The sequence below is a fragment of the Fukomys damarensis genome, unplaced genomic scaffold (assembly GCF_012274545.1).
Source record: "Fukomys damarensis isolate Sample0158 unplaced genomic scaffold, DMR_v1.0_HiC HiC_scaffold_23, whole genome shotgun sequence".
NCBI classification, from domain to species: domain Eukaryota; kingdom Metazoa; phylum Chordata; class Mammalia; order Rodentia; family Bathyergidae; genus Fukomys; species Fukomys damarensis.
Window position 1 is genome coordinate 14,355,120 of NW_022900935.1, and position 22,106 is coordinate 14,377,225.

The following is a 22,106-nucleotide window of genomic DNA, read 5'->3' on the forward strand; positions in this document are numbered from 1 at the left end:
TTCTAGGCCTTTAGGAAATAAATTAACCTTTGAGGTACAATAAGTAATGAACTGTTTCCTTTCGCATATGATTGCAAATCATTTTTCAAGGTTACCAACTGATCACAGATTTATCTGAGATTCCCTTCTCAAAGAAGGAAACAGTAATTAGGAGGCAGTTTTAGGATGGCGTTGGAGCGTGGGAAACAGTACAGGTTGGGAAAATATTATTCCTCTTTTTTTTCCTATATTTTATCTTTAAAAGATCCAACATCCTCTAATAGCTTTATGTGGCAATTTGCTTTAAGACATGTAGTCTTACTTTTCAACATTTAATATTGCAAATTATTAAAACCATAGGATGACCTACATATATTTGGAGCACTTACTTAGTTTCCACCAAATGTTAATTATATGCTACATATTAACTGTTAACTTAGGAAGTTAGAGGCCATTTACTGACATTAAAATAATCTCACAATTTTGGCTTTTCAAACTTGTAGAAACAGTAAGAATTCGATGATGCAGAAAAAGAAATCCAAGTTAATTTCTCTGTCCCAGAATCCTTACAGAAAACAAAGCACCATGTATATTTATGACCTCATTTTTTCCTTACTTAAAAAAAATCTTACTTTTTTGCTTCTTTTGATAAAGTTACTAACCATATTTTCTGAATTAAAAATTAGTTTCCTTTATCCAAAGTCAGTTAGCTGGTAAGCAAGAGTCAGAATTCTCCAGTTCTGAACCCTGAGTTATTTCATACTCTGCCACTTGTGGAAACCCTAACTAAGGATGGTATTTTTTTTTTTCTATTTAGAATTTCTCTGAAATAGAGTATCTCTCAATCCTCCGAGTAATAATTTTCTATAACCAGGTCTATCCTGTGGCATATTTTATAGTACACTGTATTAGTTGCAAATACACTCCATACGTCAGAATATAAAAGCAAGTAGATTCTACTTTTTAAATGGGAATAGCAACAGCTGTATCAAAGGTGTGCTATGGAGGTACGTATCCTAATGCGGCCTGTTTGAAGAGAATTTTATCACACTCTTTAAACAAGGAAGAACAGTGTGACACAGATACTATTTGCAGGGCAAGTGAAACTTATTGGGGAAAGTACCTAATCATCTGAATCCCCCTATACAGATAACCATTGTAAACATTTGGTATATGCACTTATTATTTTTGCATGCATAATTTTGTGTACATGGCTATTTTTCTTTCCACAAAAATGGTGTCCTACATATTTCATATAGAAGTATTTTGGTGGCATTTTTCTGTACCAGTAAATGTTCTTCTGTGGCTTAAAACCCAACAGTTATTAGCTAATCATACAATCTTCCTGACTCCTTTACAGAGAGGAGGATAGAAGCCATCAGACAATAACACCTTCCACTTCCTGCTTTCCCATCCACATCTATCCTAGCTGCATCCATCCTCACTGCCCCACCCTTAGTAGTAGATCCTTAGAGAAGGATCTGTGTCTTGGCCCAAAGCCGATCACTCCCACATACTCTAGCTCTGGATCTCCTCCCCTCCTGCCTATTAAAGAGTTAAGTCTATTTGAAACACTCTTCTGTCCCACTGTCCTTCACACCTGCCAGGGGCCAAGCACTATGCTGGGCTTTGTGGATAAATGGGAATTGAGTGTGGTTTAGTCCCACCTTCAGGAAATTTAGGACCGGAGTCCATGTCCTCAAGCCCTTATTTATTGTCCATGCCTCAAGAGGACCCCTCCTTTTCTCCTAGTGATGCCTCATCCTTCCCCAAGAAAAACAGAACCAATAAGATGCATGTGTCTGTGGATCGAGAAATCTGTTTTAAGGAATTGGTTCATGTAAGTGTGGAGCCTGCCAAATGTAAAATTTGCAGGGAGGCAGGAGGGCTGGAGACAGCAGGAAGAGTTGCTATTCAAGGTTGAGGGCTATCTGCTGGCAGAAACCCCTCTCCCAGGGAAGTCAGACTTGTTCTGAGGCCTTCAGCTCATTGTGGGAGGTGATCTACTTCACTCAGAGTCTCCTGATTGAAATGTCAATCTCATCCAAAAACTACCTTGGCAGAAACATAGAGAATCATGTTTGGCCTTGTATCTGGGTACCATGGCCCAGCCGTGTTGACACATGCAATTAACCACCTTGGGGCTGTGCTTCTTGAAACAGTTGCCCACTCCGATTGCTTTCACTCCTTTCCCCTTGAGTAGAAAAAGCCATTGCAGTCTGAGTTCTGTCCCACCACTTCTCTGCTCCAGCCAAAAAGAACCTCCCAGTGAATAAGAGAGAAGCCCCAGTCCTGGGCCCTGGTGCAGAGTCCGGGGGCCCCGCTGCCCGGGAGCTGCAGGGCAAGAATTGAGCATGAGGCAACCAAAGCTTTGATGTAGACAGCAAGCCCATGACCCAGATAGCAGTCAGAAACTAGTGTCAAGGACAGGAGATGGCTCCTGGGGGCAGCAGCGTCTCCTGCTCCTGCCGCTTCTTGAATGGGACCCGTGGCTTGGGGAAGTGTGGGAGCGGATAGCATGAGTTCCAACCTGGCAGGAGGTACTTCCATGTCACCAGTGATCCTACTGATGGATCTGATGGATTCCTTCCTCCCTTTATCTTACTTGACCTATCTGGGGTGTCTGACGTGTCTTGCAGTCTCCCCTTGGGTTCTGCAACACCACTCCTCCTGCTGAGCTTTGCTGAATGACACTTCTGACTACCCCTCAGCTTCCTTTGCAGGCTTTTTTGTCTAGCTACCTTTGAAAAGGTGGTATTCACAAAGGCTGTGGTCATTGCCACTTTTCTATCACTTTGAATGAGCAGTTTTTAATCATGGGTGCAGGTGTCACGACCCTTTGCTGATCTGGTGAAAGTGATGAATCCTCTCCCAAATGGGCTGCATATGCCCGATACTTCGCACATGACTTCAGTGGCTTTGCAGCCTCTCTCAAGCCTCTCCTCACTCTCCCACACCTCGCTGACATGTCATAGTCCTACTCACCCTGAGGCCCACTTCAGATGTGATGCCAAGGGAGGAGAGGATGAATTTCGGGGAACGTGGAATAATAGGAGCGCTTACCTGTCTTCTGTTCTGGTTACAGCAATTACTTGTGGACACCCGGGCAACCCCATTAACGGTCTCACTCAAGGCAACCAGTTTAACCTCAACGATGTGGTCAAGTTTGTTTGCAACCCTGGATATGTGGCTGAAGGGGCTTCTAGGTCCCAGTGCCTGGCCAGCGGGCAGTGGAGTGACATACAGCCCACCTGCAGAAGTGAGTCACCCTTCCTGTCCCACTCCTCCCCACCATATCCACCATCTGTGGCTCTGAACCCCAGGAGCAAAAGCCAAAGAATTAAAGCCAGGTGTTATTCTAACTCACAGCAAAGGATTAGGACAGAGAAGGGTCACAGTTGAGAACTTTCTCAACTCCTAGATGCAACTATGCAAAGTTTTATCTTTCAGAAATATAAGGAAGCCAAACTGTTCCATCTTTGAAGTTTTCTTGTTTATATTTCATAAAACAAATAACTTATCATCATCATATTAAAGCCTCATTCTTTTTTATACAAGCAGAAATTTCTTTTTCTCACATAAATAAGAAATCTAGAAGTAATACTATTTCTGTAGCTACTCAGCGATCATCATGGTCAAGAGCAACAACTTGGTCTTGCTTTCTAGTTGCAAAATAGCTGCTGTGGTTCCTTTGTAAACACAATTCTTGATGAAAAACATGTAAAGTGGCAGAGTTGGGATAAAAACTGAAAACAGAGGCATCTCAGGGTGGAAATGAAGGGATAAGAGCAGGGGACAAGAGATACAGAAAAGAAATTTAAAAGACTCAAGAAGCGAAGTGGGCAGAAGATATTCTGGCCCCATTTGGACTGTTTTGGCAGTAGTTTGTAAAGCTTTGGAAGGCTTTTTACAGCAAAAAAGCAATGAAGCCTCAGACAAGCTCATCAAAGGTGAAAGTACTTTATTTCTTAAAGGCTTATTAAAGAGGGAAAAAATATCTTCCCTGCCCACCTCATTTTATTAGTGTGAGACCCCAGTAAGATAATGGATGTGGTGTTTTGAAAGCAAATGCACATATTGTGGTTTATGAATGATGCTGTCATTATTCTAAAATCACACGCTGACTTTTAGTAAAGCTCCTTTGGAAGCACTTTAACATTTTTAAAGTCAGTTTCATTCCCAAGTTATTACTGTCTCCCTAAAATACTCACAAAAGTGATTAAAAACAGTATCCAAAAGAGCCTTCCTGCTGTTCAGGTTGGCTCGAATGTGTCAGTTTTACAATGGATGAGATTTTCTGTGGGTGCCACACTGTGAAGGACCAGGCCAGACAGTGATGCCCTCAAGGGACATGTGTTTTGGGACAAATCGCGGCACTGGCTGGTAATGTCAGAAATATAAATGTGTGGACAGGGGCACTGGGAGGGCTGAGCCAGTCCAGGAGGAGGGACAGACTTTCCTTAAATGGTGACATCCCACTGGGCATGTGAGCCGGTGACCAAGGTTGGATAGATGCTCAGCTGCCCCAGGAGCAGCCTGTCGTCCCAGGCAGGATCTGCTTCATCGCAGAGCTTAGCTCTGAAAGCCTTGCTGTGCTGAGATCATGTGCCGGTTAGGACTTCTGAATTCTCATTTAAAAGTGTGAGAAGACCCTCACGTCCTGCTTCCAGCCTCTGATTGTCCTGTTCAATTGTAGTCATCAACTGTACAGATCCCGGGCACCAAGAGAACAGCGTCCGCCAAGTCCACGCCAGCGGTCCCCACAGGTTCAGCTTCAGCACCACCGTGTCTTACCAGTGCAACCATGGCTTCTATCTTCTGGGCACCCCTGTGCTCAGCTGCCAGGGAGATGGCACCTGGGACCGCCCCCTCCCACAGTGTCTCTGTAAGTAGATGTCCACTGGACATGACTAATAGGGTGGCCTGTGTCTGAGCACAGTCCTCCTTCTGTGTGTGCAAGCGTGTGTGTGTGTGTGTGTGTGTGTGTGTGTGTGTATGTGTGTACACAAGCCTGCTGCATCACCATGACAGGTGCCCTGGCTGTAACTTGGGTAGCAAGACCCCTGTTGAGTCCCTCCTGACTTCGTTGCCAGGCCATTTCATACACACGCTTCCTGGTGAAAGGCCATTCCTCTTCTCCCTAGTACTGCCACCATCCTCTGCAGCTTTCCGGGGTCCCCTCCTTCTGAGGTGTCCCCTCCCTGACACCACCTCTCATGGGCCAGATACATTCTGAAGGCCTCAGTGTGGGTGACTTCATTGCAAGCTTACAAGCCCTATGCCCGTTGGTATATTAGGGTACTAGTACAGATGCTCACTGCCCATATTTCCCTTGCCTAAGGACCTGAACTGGCCATCCTGCCACATGTAAGACCTCCAAGTTGTTTGGGGTTTAAATAGCAAGCCACGTATGTACAGTGGTGCTAGTTGAGATTCAGAATCCCTGGTGACTTCAAATTACTGTCTGCTAGTAAAATGAAGCCTTTATTATAATAAAATGACCTTCTTTTTATTAACTTCTTTCCCCAAAGCTTAATTTATCTGATGTTAACATTGATGTGGATTTAGTTCATATATAATTCTATTAATATAAGTTATAGCCAGCTGTCTTTAGTCATTGCATGAATGAATTTTTGGTTTTGTTTTGCTTTTAACTATTTATGTAAAAAAACCTATCTTTTATCTTTTCCTTTAAATCTTCCTTTAAATGGAGGATTTGATCCATTTGCATTTTTCTTTTTCTTTAGTAAAATATAATTCACTCTCTCAAAGATTGTGTCGGCTTGAAGAAAATAGAGATGAATCTCCACACAAAAATCCATTTGGGAATAATACAAAAAAGTAGAATTGCAATTTGGGACACAGGCAGATCAGGGTGACCTACGGGTATGTCTGGAGGCTATGCAAGTTGTTTTGAAAGCTCATTGGTACTGGCAGCATCTTACAAGAGCTGGCAAATCTGATTGGCAAGTCAGTGGTTGTCAGGTAGGACTGGTAACCTGGAAGTATGATTAGGTCCTTGCAGATTTTGACCGTGTTCATGAGACAGTTTTTGAACTGTTGTGTGCAATCTCTGTGGCCTCTTCCCTCCATTTTAGTTTGGGTAGAACATAAACGATTTCATTTCATATAATTGACTCACAAATAATGTATATAATTTTAGTATATTCATAAAATGTTGTGAAGCCATCATCCCTGTCTAATTCTAAATCATTTCATCACCTCAAAAGAGCACCCTGTAGCAGCTGCCTGCCATTCTCCACTCTCACCCTATACCCTGGTAACCCCAATCTACTTTCTGTCTTTATGGATTTGCCTGCTCTGGATATTTCATGTAAATGGAATTATTTGTTTGACTTTTTGTGCCTGCTTTCATTCACTTAGCATAATTTTCAAAGCTCATCCATGCTTTAACATGTATCAATATTTCACTCCTTTTTATGGCTGAATACTATTCCATTGTATGGATAGACCACATTTTATTTTATCGGTTTATTTTATCAATTCACGGACATTTCCATCTTTTGGCTATAACATTTCCACTTTGGGGCTGTTTTGAATAAGGTCCTAAAAATTTGTGTATATGTTTTTGTGTATATCCATTCTCTTGTGTATATATATACAAGGGTGAAACTGCTGGCTCAAATGGTAACTCTACGCTCAACTTTTTGAGGAAATGCTAAACTGTTTTTTAAAATGGCTGCACAGTTTTTGAAGTACAATTGAAAAATATAGTGGGCATATAAATTTTTTAAACTAATTACAGTAAAAACCATATTCCCTTTCACCCCCCGCATCCAAATACTCTCTCTTGATTTGAACCCTTATCCCTTCATTCTTGCCATTTTCTAAAACGGTGCTGGAAATCTTTCGTGAGTGTCTTTGGCTGCACTGTTGTGGCTGCCTTAACGTCCTGAATGGATTCAAAATCCTTACCTTTCATGGTCATTTTGACTTCAGGGAAGAAAGAGAAAGCACAGGTGCCAGCCAAAAAGGTAGATGAGGACACCCTGCAATGTTTCTGCAAGACTGCCTTCCTAGTAGATGAACCTTGGCAACATCATCCGTTGTGCTTTCTATCGTACCTTGTAAAGACACTCGCACAAGAGGACTTCAGAACTGCTTTGGGAACTGGCAAAAACAATGGGATAAGTATGTTGGACACAAGGAGTATTTTGAGAGGAGTTAATGGCAATATATCTTGTACTGTAATAGTATTAAAATTCAAGCACATATCCTATATTTTGATGAGTGCTTCATTCTCACCAGCAGTATGTGAGAATTCCAGGTTCGTTACATTCTTACCTCTCCCCGTTACTGCCCATCTCTTTCCATTACAGGAATCCTAGTGGGTATGAAGTGCTATCGTGTTTTGGAATGATTTGGTGGTATGTGTTTTGATTTGATTTGCTTTTGGGTTTTTTTGTTGTTGTTTGGCAGTACTAGTGGTTGAACCCAAGGCCTTTGCACTGACCTACACTCCTAGCCCTTATTTTTTTTATTTTGAAACAGGGTCTTGCTAAGTTACCCCGGTTGGGTTCAAACCTCACCTCCCAAGTCCACAGGACGAATGCAGCATCACACAAGCCCACTGTGGCTTTGATTTGCATTTTTCTAGTGACTAGTGGTGTTGAGCACCTTTTCATATGCTTATTGGCCTTTTGTATGTATCCTCTTGAGAGAAATGTCTATAGTTGAAGTTCTTTGTCCATTTTTAATTAGGTTGTCCATCTTTGTATTGTTGAATTGTAACAGTCCTTTTTGTATTCTGGATACCTTGTCAGATACATGATTTGTAAATATTTTCTCCCATTGTGTGGGCTGTATATTTACTTTCTTGATAGTGTCCTTTGATTATGAATGTTTTTTTTATTTTAATTAAACTCAATTTGTCTCTATTTTTTTTAGCCCAGATGATTCCCAGTAAAACCATTCACTGATATTTCATGATTATCATATCTTTTCAAGGACCAAACACATTTCCGCATTTAGAAGGTCAAACTACCTGTGAATAAGACTGTGGCAAATTATGAAGGATTTTACTTATCCCAGGTCAAGCCAGTTAATGAAAAATAGTCTCTTCCTTCCAGGTGAAGGCAAACTGCTTTAATTGGTATGGATGTGCTGAGACCCATAAAAATGCATGACCCAGGTTTTTTGTCACAGGCCATTTCGCAGCTGATGAGCTTTGAAAGTTGATGAGCAGGGTCATAAATATAACTCTCATACTTAAGCTATAGGACTCGGGACAAGGGTCCTTTCCCTTTTGCTGTGGGACCCAGCATAGCCCATGTCCAACCACAAATTGATGATTTATACTTTTGGTTTTGTCTTAATGACGACTTTATAGGTTTTGTTCAACCCCTTGTTATATTGGCATTCTGTGGCATGCAAAAAGAGTCTATCATTATTGGGGTTGCTAAGTATCTCTTGCCTATTTTCATATACATATTTAAATTTAATTTGCAGTTAGCAGTGAGAGAGTTACTGAAATGACCCAGAGAGATCTCATTTGGACACAAGCATGAACATTAAGAACATTTTTAAAATTTTTATACTGACAAACTGAGAAATACAACAGCAGCTATTCACATTCCCTTTGTTCTCCACCACTGATTCTTATGTAAATATATTCTGAACATAAGTTGTTTCTTATTGTCACTGTATATCCTTTTATCTTTTTTCCTTATTCACAGCAGCCGAAAGATATTGTCATTGTTTTATCTCCTGTCACAAATGTTATTGTTGTTGACATTTTCCTCCTTTAAAAGAATAAACCTAAGAACAGGAATAAAACAATAGAGTATGTGCTGCTAATTTTACAGATACCCAGGTAGCATAGATGAAACAAACAATTCAGGTATTATATATGCTTTTTCAGAGATTATTATATATATTACCATAAATGTAACATTATCCACACATCCCCTAAAGAAAAATTTTAAAGTCAAATAAGCACGACATAAAAGAAAAAACAAGGTGTTGTCCACAAATCATGAGGAGTGGCCAGTATCAGTTTGCAAGTATGGATGCCGGTAGAAATGAACAAAACTTCTTGTATCTTTTAGGACATGCTGAAAATATCAGCATTGTTCCTAAGAATCCAAAGCCATACACAGCTCAAATGCTCAGAAAGAAGAAATTTCTATATAAAATGTGGAACATTCGATGGCCCCAAAGGTCCTTGCCTCCCATACTCATCGCTTGGATGTCATACCCTTCTGCATTGTGCCAGGGTTGGTCTGTGCGACCAGTACAACATGGTGAAAGCAGTGGTATGTGGTTTCCAAGACTGTGTCGTAGGAGACATTGTCACTTCCACTGTCTACTCTGGGATCAGCCACTCTGGGGGGAAACCTGCAGAGGGCAGTAGGCATTCTGGCTATGTCGTGAGAAATCCCGAGCTACAACTACCCGGCTAAATCATCCCAAATTCCTGACTCATAGAGACTGTGAACAGTAACCAGTGCTTGTTGTTGCCTTAAGTTTTGAAGTCATTTGTTACACAGTGATAGAGAACTAATACAAATAACATATCACATATCAGGCCTCAGCAAACCTTGGGCCCTGGACCAAATCCAGCCTCTTTTTTTCATGATCCCTTCACGTTTTTAAACACATTTCGTAAAAAGAAAAAAGAATAAAAAGAAGCAACATAGCTCATAAATAAGTACCTGGCCCTTCAGAGAAAGCTTGCCAACCCCTGCTGTGCCGCAATGACAAGAAACAAATTAGTGCTACAGACAGCATAGCTGACCCTCGCAAACAGAATATTGACAGGGGGGAGCCAAATACAAAATATGTACTATATGATTCCATTTGTATACTTCAAAAGCAGAAGCAAGTAACGATGTACAAATTAAGAGAGTAGTTTACTTTGGAGAGGTGAGATGGCAGGGTCTTCTGAGCACAGGAGCTTCTGAGGCCGAGTGATTTTATTTCCTGATGTGGGTGGTGGTTAGCTGAGTGTAATGAGTATACTCACTTTGTGGCGATTCATTAAGCTGTATACTGGTTATTATTGTGTTTGTCTGTATATATGCTTTCTTCCCGTTAAAGAGAGTTCATGTGGAAAACTATTAGAGGCCTAAAAATGGACACATTTTGGAAATCCAAACATCTAATAAATAATCATAGAATCACTTAAATTACATTTGGAGACTTCATTTCTTTCAGAAGAATAAAATTTGTTGGTAGCATGAAAACAGTTTGCAGAAGGGAGTTCACTGGACAGAATAAAAGTGTGTGGTCACACTGATCCTAACATTGACTAAGTCTGTGACCTTTGCGACATACTTACCCTTGCCATGCCTAATTCTTCCCACCAGGAAGATGGAGATAAAAATGGTGCCTACTGGTAAGCCATCATTAAAATTAGTGACTTAAAATAGTACCTTTTTTCATTTTGTTTTCTCACAATTCTGTGTCAGGAACTCAGGTAGAGCTTAGCAAGTATATTATTCTGGGTTCTCCAGAGAAATAGGATCAGTAGGAAATAAACATCAGGAGATACAAGGAGTTGGATCACATGATTATGGAGTCTGGAAGTCCCAACATCTCCAGTTGGTAAAATGGACACCCAGGAGAGCTGATGGTGTAGCCCAAGACCCAGGAGAGCCCATAGTGTAAGTTCGGGCACAAGACCAAGTTTGAAGGTAGGAGAAAACTGATATCCAAACTAGAAGGCAGCCAGCTAGAGAGCACAAACTCTCTTCTACTCCGCCTTTTTTTTTTCTATGTAGGCCTTAAAGGGATTGAATGACCTGCTCACACTGGAAAGGGCAGTATGCTTAACTTGGTCTTCCTGTCTAAGCGTTAATATTGTCCCAAACGCCCTAACTAATGCACCTAGAATGTTTGACCAAATATCTGGGGACTCTCTGGCCCAGTCAAATTGATCTATTAAAATTAACCATCACAGTAAGGATGGCTACTGGATCCCACAAAGCTGAATTAGGACTAGAAGACCCAAGGTGGCCTCGCTGGCACATTCAGCACCTTGGTGTTGACTACTGACTGAGAGGAGGTTGTTCTGCTCTGTGTGGCTTCTCTCTATGTGGCTGCTTTCTCCAGAAGGATAGTGTAGTCTTCTTCACTTGGAGACTGGGTTCCTAGAACAGAAGAGGAAGTTATCAGATCTCTTCAGACCAGAGCTAAGAATTCCCAGTATCTCATCCCATCACATTCCATCACATTCAGTTCATCAAAGTAGAGTAAGGTCAGCTCATATTCAAGGGAAGGAGAAATAATAGACTCTACTTCTTGGACCAGGAGGAGTGGTATGCATGCACAGTATTGGGAAGAATTATTGGTAGTTATCTTTGCAGACACAGAACCATAGTCAGGCCTCCAGTCACCACAGTTTATATCTCTCCAATGTACAGTATACAATCCCTCATCCTGAAGATCTCCAGTGTCATAGCCATCGCGTTTCAATTATGTATTTTGTGGCAAATCGCCCCAAAACATAGAAGCATAATGCAATAACCACCTTATTGGTTATGATTGGCAATTCAAGAAAGGTTCAGTGAGGGCCGGGGATTTAGCTCAGTGGTTCCGCTGCCTGCCTTGCAAGCACAAGGACCCAAGTTTGATCCCCAGTACCAAAAAAAAAGAAAAAGGTTCAGTGAAAAGAGCTCATCTCTGCTCCACATTTTATTGGCTCCTGTGGCTCCACAGGGCCTGGAATATCTAAGATAGTCTCAGTTGCATGCAAACTCATGGTGCTGGCTGTCATTTGGGGCATTGTGATTGTTCTCTACATGGTCCTTCTCCACACACTTTTAATCATTAGGTAGTATAAGCCAGACTTCCTTACATGGTTAGCAATAGTATTTGAAGAGATGAAGATAGGAGTTGCTATGCCTTTTAGATTGCAACTAGACCAAGGTCTCCTCCACCATGTTCCATTATGCAGAACAGGTCATAAGGTGAGTTCATCTTCAAAGAGAAGGGAATCAGGCTCCACTCACTGATGAGAGGAATTGCTAGGGTAAGTTTTGCACATAACCTACATGAGTTTTGGAAGAGCACTGAACACACATTATGACCACAATGGGAAGTGAAAGCACCTAAGTAATGCCATTCCCTGTCCCCTGCCAAAATTTTATCATCTCCAGCAGCATTGGCCCAGTCCAGGTTTTATTCCTTGGTCCTCCCTGTCAAAGTCAGAATCCATGCCATGCCCTGTGTTCTTTTTGGATACATATTATGACTACAAGGACCTCCCACCAGACGCTGAAATTTTTTCAAAGTCATTACCATTTCTTCTGAACTACTACAACAGCCCCCTTTCTTGTCCACCCTGGTCTTCTCTCCATGCAGCAACCAGAGTGATCTTGTTAAAATGTTAACTAGATCATATTCCTCCAGCTGCTTCCTATGATGCTGTCTTAGTCATTTTTCTCATTGTTTAGACACGGTACCATACATACAACTGTGTCTGGCACATAATGCACACTAAGTCAATGTGTGTTAAGTAAATGAAAAGATCACCCTGTGGCAACATGGGGAAGGCCAAGTCCAGCAATGATGACAAACTCCCCAGCCCCAACCTGCACATCTCAATTCTGATGTCCTAATCTTATCACTGGTTTTCGGTTACACTGTTATGTTCCAGGAAAGGGAACTTGTAGAGTGAAGGGGATAAGCCAATGACAACTGACAAGGCAACTGTGAGATGCAGTTGGAAAAGGGTTATAACTGGCCCTCATTCTGGAACTGTGGCCAGTGAAGATTGCCCTAGAATGACAGGTTTCTTATTTTATTTTATTTGTACTTTATGAACCATGTTTCTGCCAAGATCCATCTTGATATGTCCTATGGCAGTGAGGAAGCGGGGAGAGGTGAGCACAAAGGCAAGGGAACCATCTAACCTTACTGCATACCTTTTACCTACTGAGCAGGTGTTACTCTTCACAGATCAAGAAACAGTGAGGTATATGGGCTCTGTCCGCTGGTGCCCTAGCTTGTGTAGAGAGGGTTTGCCCCTACGCAGCATTGCTGAGATGTGTGTTCTTCCCCACAGTGGTGTCTTGTGGCCATCCGAGCTCCCCACCTCATTCCCAGATGTCTGGAGACAGCTATACTGTGGGGGCAGTCGTGCGTTACAGCTGCACCGGCAAGAGGACTCTGGTGGGAAATGCCACCCGCATGTGTGGACTGGATGGACACTGGACTGGCTCTCTCCCCCACTGCTCAGGTATGGAGCATGGCATTGGGGAAGGGTTTGATAAAACACTGGCTGATACGAAGTGGACACACTCTTAAGGTGGAAGCATAAAGGATGAGTAAAAGGGAGGCACACCTTTGGATCTCCTCCTTGCCCTCACAGGAAGAAAGCACAGTTAGAAGAGGTATGGTGGACTTCTACCAGTTCACCCCCTTAATCAGATCTTTCCAAGTCCATACAGTCAAGAGATCGCAAAATTAGGGAGGGCACAATTTTAAGAACTACCTAAGGCTGTAGTCCTATCCAGACACTTGATTCCATGGGTTCCTGGGAACCGTCTAAGACTTTCTGTTAACAGAAAGGCCAAACCCACTCCTGTGTTCTTTTCTTCCATGTTTCAGACTGCTGGGCCCTAGGCTATTTCTCCTTTTTTCTTCAGTGCTGCCCCCACCTGTCCCAAATCCTGTCTGCCTCATTGGATATAGTCTTTTTCCCTGTTGCCTGGAGATATTAGTTCCCAGTTTTTTTCTTTTAAAAAGTTCCATTTTACTGCTAATCTCTATGAGTACACAGGCATGCTATTAAAATATCAACTGTAGATATCAAACAACTCTCCCCTGTCCATATTCTCCAGACCATGAATTCATCTGTAATGTCCTATAATAGAACAAAATATTCAAAAGTAAATTGTGCCACCAATAACAGAAACCACAGGCTTAAAAAAAAATATATTACCCATGACTTTATATCCTTTGAGGTAAATCTGCCTGACCCTAAGAAGGGGTCTCATTCAGAATGTCACCACTAAGAAGGCAGAGGCTCACGTAGCTTGAGTTTCCTCAGGTAGCCCACGTTGTCACTTAAACTAGCCCCTACCCCTTCTCATGCCAGACCCCTTCTAGAGGGAAAGATCCCAACCTCCTAACAGCAAAGACTTCTCCCCATAAGATATGCACCTATTTTTGTAGTTTGAGGTTCCCAGATGAGCCTGTCTACCAAGTCTTAGGACCCTATCAGAATATCAAACCAGATATCTATTAGGTCTCCCCAGAAGGGAGAACGTTCCAATGCCACTGTTTCAATGCCATTTCCTTCCTAGGACAGACGTAGCACCCTATGTGACCCCCAGGACTTTGACTCCTTACCCCGGTAAATCTCCTTAATTACCTAATTAATGAATGAAGCAGGACCACCTACATATGAACCATGAGGATAATTTAGCCTGGAAAGAAGAAGCCTTCCTACTGGGCCTTTGGCTTCTTCCTTTGGACTTATGGTAGAAGTGACTTTGGGAGGACAGCATGGGAAGGACAAAGTCATAGACATCAAGGCTTCACTGTTATCTGCAGAGCAAGTTCCAGAAGAAAGAGGCATTCCAAAGAGGAAAGGAGACAAAATATGCATTCTCCCTGCCCCTTCTGTGCTAATCTTCGCATAAATCTCCTCTGTCTAGACACTACTCTAGGACATCAGGCTAGTAATGTTCTTAAAGCCCACCTGATCTATTTTGGGGATCTTTGTTCTCCATGGAAAGAGGAGAGCAGAGTAAGGGCTAAAGAAACTAGAAGAAAGCTTCAAGCATCCCTGCCCATTAGCTTAGAAAGCCCAGCTATGTGGTCATTCTCCTGGCCCATAGCATGGAATTGAAAGTCTCTTTTAGCCCCAACTATAATTTTCCTTCTCTAGAGTTGTATTAGCAGAGGCTGGAAAAATGACCTACTCGAAAAATTATAGAGCTAAATTTTTTTGGAATTGAAAACTAAGCTAAAAAACCTTCAAACCCTTTTAACTTTGAGATTTCATTATTCTCTGACTCCTTAAGTGCTTTTTCTGAATATACAGAAAAAGAGGCTTCCTTGACAACATCAGAACTCCATTAAGAGAGATTAGAAACAAGTTAATGCCTTGGGAGCCAGAAAAAGAAGGAAACAAGAAAGGAACCTTCAGGGCACATGGACTCCATTCATTAGGGGGGCATGCACTGGGCTATTTAATCCCTGATCCTGAATAATTTTAAGATTAGTTGGAGTTGTCTCCCACATAGCCATCAAAGATGACAGACCTTTAGGAGATAAGAATCATGAGCAAGCCTTCCTGGAGACTTCTGAGGACAGAATTAGAAGGAACGCTAAGGAATGAATGAACTTTAAATGCCTTAAATGAGAAAAATGAGAGCTGAGAACAGGCAGTCAGGAAGTAACTCTAGGTATGCACCAATGGGCAAAGTCAATGCAGTTCCTCCCCTCCTGAAACTTGGAGATGATATCTGTGTAGCATGAAAAACACTTTTAAGAATTCCACATTTTTAAGTCTCATTCTGTACAATCAGGGAACCCATATGATGCTTAACAAAATCAACTGAGTCTTTGAGTCATCAATCCCTGGGCCATATGAGCAGGCAGAGATTTCAGGAGTTTGAGTCCCACTTTGAGAAGTTCATTGCCCAACTCTCCAATATCACCATTTTTGTCGATATACTCTTCAGTGAAGACTTGCCATCCGCTTATCTACCCCTATCATGCAATATCCTGTCCTAGGTGTCCTTATAACAGGGGACCCCGGCCCCTGGATGACTGACCAGTAATGGTCCATGGCTTGTTAGGAAGTAGGCCCCACAGCAGAAGGTGAGCAATGGGCCAGCTCCATCCATATTTACAGGTGCTTGCTCCCCCTTAATCCATTACCGGCTGAGCTCCACCTCCTGTCAGATCAGCAGTGGCATCAGATTCTCATAGAAACACAAACCCTACTGTGAACCTTGCATACAAGCAGTCTAGGTTGTGTACAACTTATGACAACTTAGTGTTAAAAAAATAGAAATAAAGTATGAAATAAATGTAATACATTTGAACATTCATTCATAGGAAAATGGATACATATTGAAGATATACTCCTAAGTGAAATAAATAAGTCACACGTGTAAATACCGAATAGTTTCCCTGGTGTAAATAATCTGCAACAATGCATAAGATTCTAATAAGATTACTGACATTTAGAAATGGGAAGAAAGGAGCTAAAGGTGTAGGGAAGGTGGGATGGGTAGTGGAAGAGTAAAAAGGGAAAAGAAAAAAATGTGAGAGAATGAAAAGACGAAAATAAAGTGTTTGTAGATGGGGAGGGGAGGAGGGGGTGAAGGGAGGGCAGAGGGAAGGGGAAAAAATGAGAATCAAGACTTGTCATGTAGAGGTACAAGATCCCAACAATGAATGTAACTGTACTGTATCCCTAAAATGTACCAATAAACTCAATTAAAGCTGAAAAAAAATGTAATACATTTGAATCATCCTGAAACCACACATCCCCAACCCTGGTCCATGAAAAAAATCATCATCCCCAAAACCAGTCCAAAAAAGATTGGGGATTGCTGCCTTAGAGCATTGAAACAAAGGCCCCCAACACTGAAATGAGGGCTGACTGTCAGAACAAGCCCCTAGCACTGCAGCACTTCACCCTCATGACTACTCTGTAATAATGTCAGCCCTGAGGTCAGCAAGGCAGCATGGGAGTCAGAGCTACTCTCCATCAAGGGACCCACAACTCTCTGTTGCATGAACTGTATCCTGGGAATTCAGCCAAATGTGATGGGCTCTCTTTTTTCAAATATTTGAGTTGAAAGTTGAATGAGTCTCCCCTCTTTGGTGGGGGACAGATTGAGGAAGACGAGTTTACGTCATAGTCTCAGTTTGAGACTAGACTAGAAAAGGAAGTGATTCCATAACTGAGAGGCTGGTTGGGAGAGGCATAAAGGGTAAGAGGCAGAGTATACACGACTGAAACAACTTTCGGTCCAACCCACGAAATGTACTCAGATGTTACCATTCACTGTGCCCACATGTGGACTCGTGAAGAGGTAGATTCCGTGACAGCTGGAAACCTCCTCTTCTCACCCAGCTGCTATTTATTTTGTCACTGCTTCCTCCTTCGTCAGGTCTGTGGGGCTTGATCTGACCTGACAGTGTCCCCTGTCTGTCTCTATGGATGAAGCGTACTGGCCCCCTCCGACACTAGATCCTATGACTGTTTTCTGCTTCCCACCTCTTTGTTGGGTCCTTACCAGTCTGTAGAGTAAGCTTCTACAATATCAGAAGACAGGTAAATGTGGGAACATAACATGAGCCAAGGAACAAAGCAAACGTAAAATGAGCAGGCCTAGGACATTCACTCCAGGGCCCATATGTATACATATTGTGTGAGTAGAGAATCCTTGATGAAAGGACCAGGATCAGCCACCTTAAATATTCGCCATTTCTTTATGGCAAGAACATTTAAAACCCTCTCATTCTATTTTGAAATGCACAATATATGTATTTTAATATCATGCTATACTCCATAAATATATATAACTCTTTTGCCAATTAAAAATAAAATAAAACATTTTTTTAAAAGTTAATAAAAGATGCATAAATGCATGTCCAGGATCCAGGTCAAGCTCAGCTGCTGAGAAGATAAAGCCATGCTATGGAGTTCAGACTTTGTCCTGTCAACAATGGGAAGCCAGTGGAGTTGTTCCTGCAGAAAAGAAACAAGATCAGATGATTAGTTTTGTTCATCTTGCAGATTGGAGGATAAATGAAGGGAGAGTTCAGGAGGAAAAGATACTAGTCAGGAGACTTGCAGTCATTTAGGCGAAAGAACATTGAATATCTAAGCCAAGACAATAGCGTTGAGAATGGGTTTGGGGATGTGGGACCAGAAGTTATTGGTGGGGAAGAGGTAAAGGGAGGAAGAGGAGATGTGGCCTGCTGGACCACTGGAATTCCAGACTGGCACAGGCCAAAGAACTAGGCACACTTTCCATCTCAGAGCCTTTCCTCTGCTCTCCTGCTTCCCTTCCTGTGTGTGATCCAAGACTTCCTCCAGGACCTCCCATCTGTGTAGCCTCTGACCACCGACAGTGAGGCGGAGCCCGTTGAAGTACCATGGGCTGGACACACAGTGAGATGGGGCCTCCCTCATCCATAGGGACCGCTGCTTCCCCTAGCAGTGGCCCCATCTCTTCCTCTGGCTCCTCTGCTCCCTTCCTTACATGCAAAACCCACAGGGCTTGTTTGGTTCTGTCCCACAGGAACCAGCACAGGTGTATGTGGTGACCCAGGGATCCCGGCCCATGGTATCCGTCTGGGGGACAGCTTTGTTCCAGGCAGTCTGATGCGCTTCAGCTGCGAAGCTGGCCATGTGCTCCGGGGATCCTCAGAACGAACCTGCCAAGCGAATGGCTCGTGGAGCGGCACACAGCCTGAGTGTGGAGGTAATGTATGTGACCATTCTGCTTCTCCCCTTTGCCCAGCCCCAGAACTCCCCCCCACACACCCTTTTGCTGTCAAGCACCTGCCTCACAGAGAAAACCCAGGGTCCTGCTCAAATCCATGGCCTGGCAGATAGTGGACATCAACAGATGATTCACCTTCATTTTCATTAGTAAGCCAGGATGAACATATTTATTCCCACCTTCACCTAAAAAGGGAATAAACCAAAAAAGATTATATTTAGCCCATGAATTCATTCATTTCCCATACAGTTTCATTCAACAATTATGTGCCAAATGCTGTGGGTGTGTACTGGGGACACAATAATGACCAACACAGACACATTGCTGTGGTCTGAATGTTTGTCTCTTTCCAGAATTATTACACTGAAACCTTAATCTCCAAAGTGGTAATGTTGAAAGATGTTTAGGTCATGAGATCTGAGCTCTTATGAGAGACCAGATAAAAGAGATCCCAGAGAAGAGCTCTCTTCCCCTTCTGCCAATAGAAGGGCGTGGCAAGAAGGCAACCAGTTAGGAGGTTCTTGCCAGGCACTGAATGTGTGAACCCCTTCATCTCAGACTTCCCAGGGCCCAGAACTATCAGAGTCAATATCTGCTGTTTATAAGCCACCCAGGCTGTAATATTGTATTATAGCAGCCTGGACAGAGTAAGACATACACTTTGTTCCATTAGCGGGTACAGCCTGAGGGAAGAAACTACACTAAACAAACATTCAAAGTGCCAAAAGACTTCAAATGCAATTTTTAAAAACCCTTTTAAATATAATCTAGCCCTTCAGTGGTGCTCTGTGAAGCAGCACCAGTGGAGGAAATTATATTTTTTCACACAGTCCTAACAGCCATGGTTAAGATGTGGAAAAAGGAGGAAATGATAAGACAAAATAATCATCTAGTACAGTAATGGGAATGAGATAGAAAACAATGTCCCTGTTGGGCAGCTGGAGGGTTGATTTAGGGTGGTGGTTAGTAATTTAAAGCAAGAGTAGTCAGTCAGGCCCATGTTTGTTCAATTGTGTTTTGCTACATAGATGCAGGGATAGACAGTCCATTGGGTTTAGGGCTGGGGTTTGATCAGGCTGCTGGACATCAGCAGAAAGTAGCAAAAGAAATGACAAGGAGGGCAAGGCAGTGGCTACGATGGGTCTTGGAATCTAGCAGGTTTATGTGTAGACTAGCAGATAATGAGAAAGTGGTAAGATCAATGGATTGTAGGTGTCTATAACACCAAAGAATCACCAGAGAATTAGTCCCAGGGGGAATGACCTGAAGAGATAAGAGGTAGCTGTTCTGAGAGCAAGCTTCTGGAAACTGAGGTTGTGGAGATGTCCTGCCCAGCAAGGGGAGGCATCCTGGTCTGTGCTTAGGAGACACCTGCCCAGAAAATGAGACACATGGAGTCAGAGCCCCTCCATTTGTCTGCCCAGAGCCCTGCTTTTCCGGTGATGCTATTTGCAAAATTGTTTCTGTTAGAATTTTGTAGGCCTGTCCAGAGAGGTTTTTGGTCATGGCAAAGTGTAATGCAAAACAAGAATTTACTGTACTCATAAACTTTCCCAAGGCATGCATCCTTTTGGATGACATTTAGATCCTCGTATGAAGTCAGTTATCAGGTCAGAGTCTGGATGCAAAAGTGAATGTTTGGAGAGAGGGAGAGAGGGAGATAGAGAAGAGAGACAGTGCTTATGCTTTCTTTTGACAAGGATACTTAAAGGGTCTACTCGCATTTATATTTCCAGCCCTAATCAGTTGCTCTCCTCTTAGTGCTTTTTCTCCTTCCAATTTAACATTCATTGTGTCATATTTTAATCCATGTGTTTAATAGTTTGTTTCTTATATATAGACTAGGAACTTTACAGACAGAGAAGATAACCTGTTCATTGTATTCTGGGCACCCAGGCAGCACAAATATTTGTTGAATGAATAGGTGGTAGGACCTGTCATGCCAATTATATGGGAATCATTTCTGTATTTTACTTTGGGGATGCACGAATGTTGTGTATACTTACAAAATTAAATTAAGTTTAGAAAAATACACTCTTTAAAAATCAAAAGCCGAATGGAAACAAATGAACCTAACTAACCATGTATCAAAGTTGGTAATCTAATAACCCAGAGGATTGTGTCAACTGCCTTGAGAAAAAATGGAATTTGACTGTAGTATTTGTACTAAAGACAAAGGGGATTGCAAGCAATTCTTAAACTGTTTTTAGCAATCATACTGTGAGTAGCAATATCGATAATCTTCTGAAACTACTACATATGAAGTATCGCCATGCACCATGCACATGGATAAAATAAATACAAATTGTTTACTGTTAGTAAGAACCAAGATTTTTCATAAAAAGAGCTACAGTAGAAAAATAAAAAAGTCAAGAGAAAGCCCTTAATGTTAAATTTGAATTGGTACTATCAGTATAAATTCATAATATATTTTCATTTTAAAAGGTTATTTTCCTAGCTTTAGCCACTCTGAAAATCTAGGATCAATAACTATTCAGTAGGAATAAGTACTCTTCGCACTCAGATTGCAATCTGAAAACCCATTCTCCATTAAAAGGAGCCAGCTCCTTGGAGAAATGGCCAATTCTAGGGCTGGAGCAAAAAAATATACAAAATAAATGTGGTACATCGTATCACTCCAGCAAGGAATCCAACAAAGATAACTGGGGTCATGTGAAAGGAACTCAAGATCCAACTCAAAGATGCTTCCCCCTGGCCAAACACGACACAAAGTGAGCAATGCTAAGGGAATAAAAGCAAAGGATGGTAACATATTAAATAGGTTTTAATCCCTGGGTTCAAGGTAATTCCTAAATATTCTATTTAGCCACCTTTAGAACATGCTAAGTAACAAACTCACTTTAAGTCACTTTTTTAAAAGAAAGAAAAAGTATTACCCAGCCTTCCTGTATGAACTGTATTTCAGAGTAAGCAAATATTTAATGATGGTAAATTTCTTTAATAAAGAACTCTTAGCTAATGCAGAAAGAATGATGGAATAACAGCATTTTTCTCACCTCTAATGAAGTCATGAGCCTGTTCAACATTCACCTATTACTGCTAAAACCATTAAGTAAAAACAATGGGAATTTTTATAATGCCAGATTAGGCAAGCCAACCTGAACCGTTGATCAGCCTCAGCATCATGAACAAGAAAACAACCGGATAGTCTGTGCCTCCTGATCCAATGCAACAGGAAAGACCACCTAAAAAACGTCCATGCCGAAAAGTAGAACACAAGGACAGGAACTAAACAGGACACAGAAACTTGTGAAGCAACACCTCATTTAATGCTGTTAGCAAAATCCAGAAAGTGGAAAGTGCTGCTGGACAAATACCCTGGTTTCTGTAACAAATCATAGCAGAGGAAATAGTAATCTCCAGATCCCTACGCTTAGAGATACGCCAACCAAATGTCAAGTGTGGACCATATTTGAATCCTGATTCAAACAAATAAACTCTAAATAATAATCAAAATATGTTGTATGCATGCATATAAATGTCACAATGGACCCCAATATTTTGTAAAATTAATATAAATGACACAATGAAGCTCAATATTTTGTAAAATTGGCATTGAGGAAAAGAAGAGAGGCCATTGAGGAAAATTAACTACTAATTGAATATTTGGTAATATTAAAGACTCGTTTAAATTTTTAGATGTGACGATAAAAATATAGTCCTTTA

General features: G+C 41.8%; 1 protein-coding gene across 1 annotated transcript in view; it reads left to right on the forward strand.

The window, feature by feature from the left end:
• Csmd2 (CUB and Sushi multiple domains 2) overlaps positions 1-22,106 on the forward strand; it is a 553,879-nt gene that overhangs the window by 511,187 nt on the left and 20,586 nt on the right. The window contains 4 exon segments of the mRNA XM_033767260.1: positions 3,065-3,238; positions 4,676-4,864; positions 13,007-13,180; positions 18,216-18,398. Of these exon segments, the coding sequence (XP_033623151.1) occupies positions 3,065-3,238; positions 4,676-4,864; positions 13,007-13,180; positions 18,216-18,398 (720 nt within the window).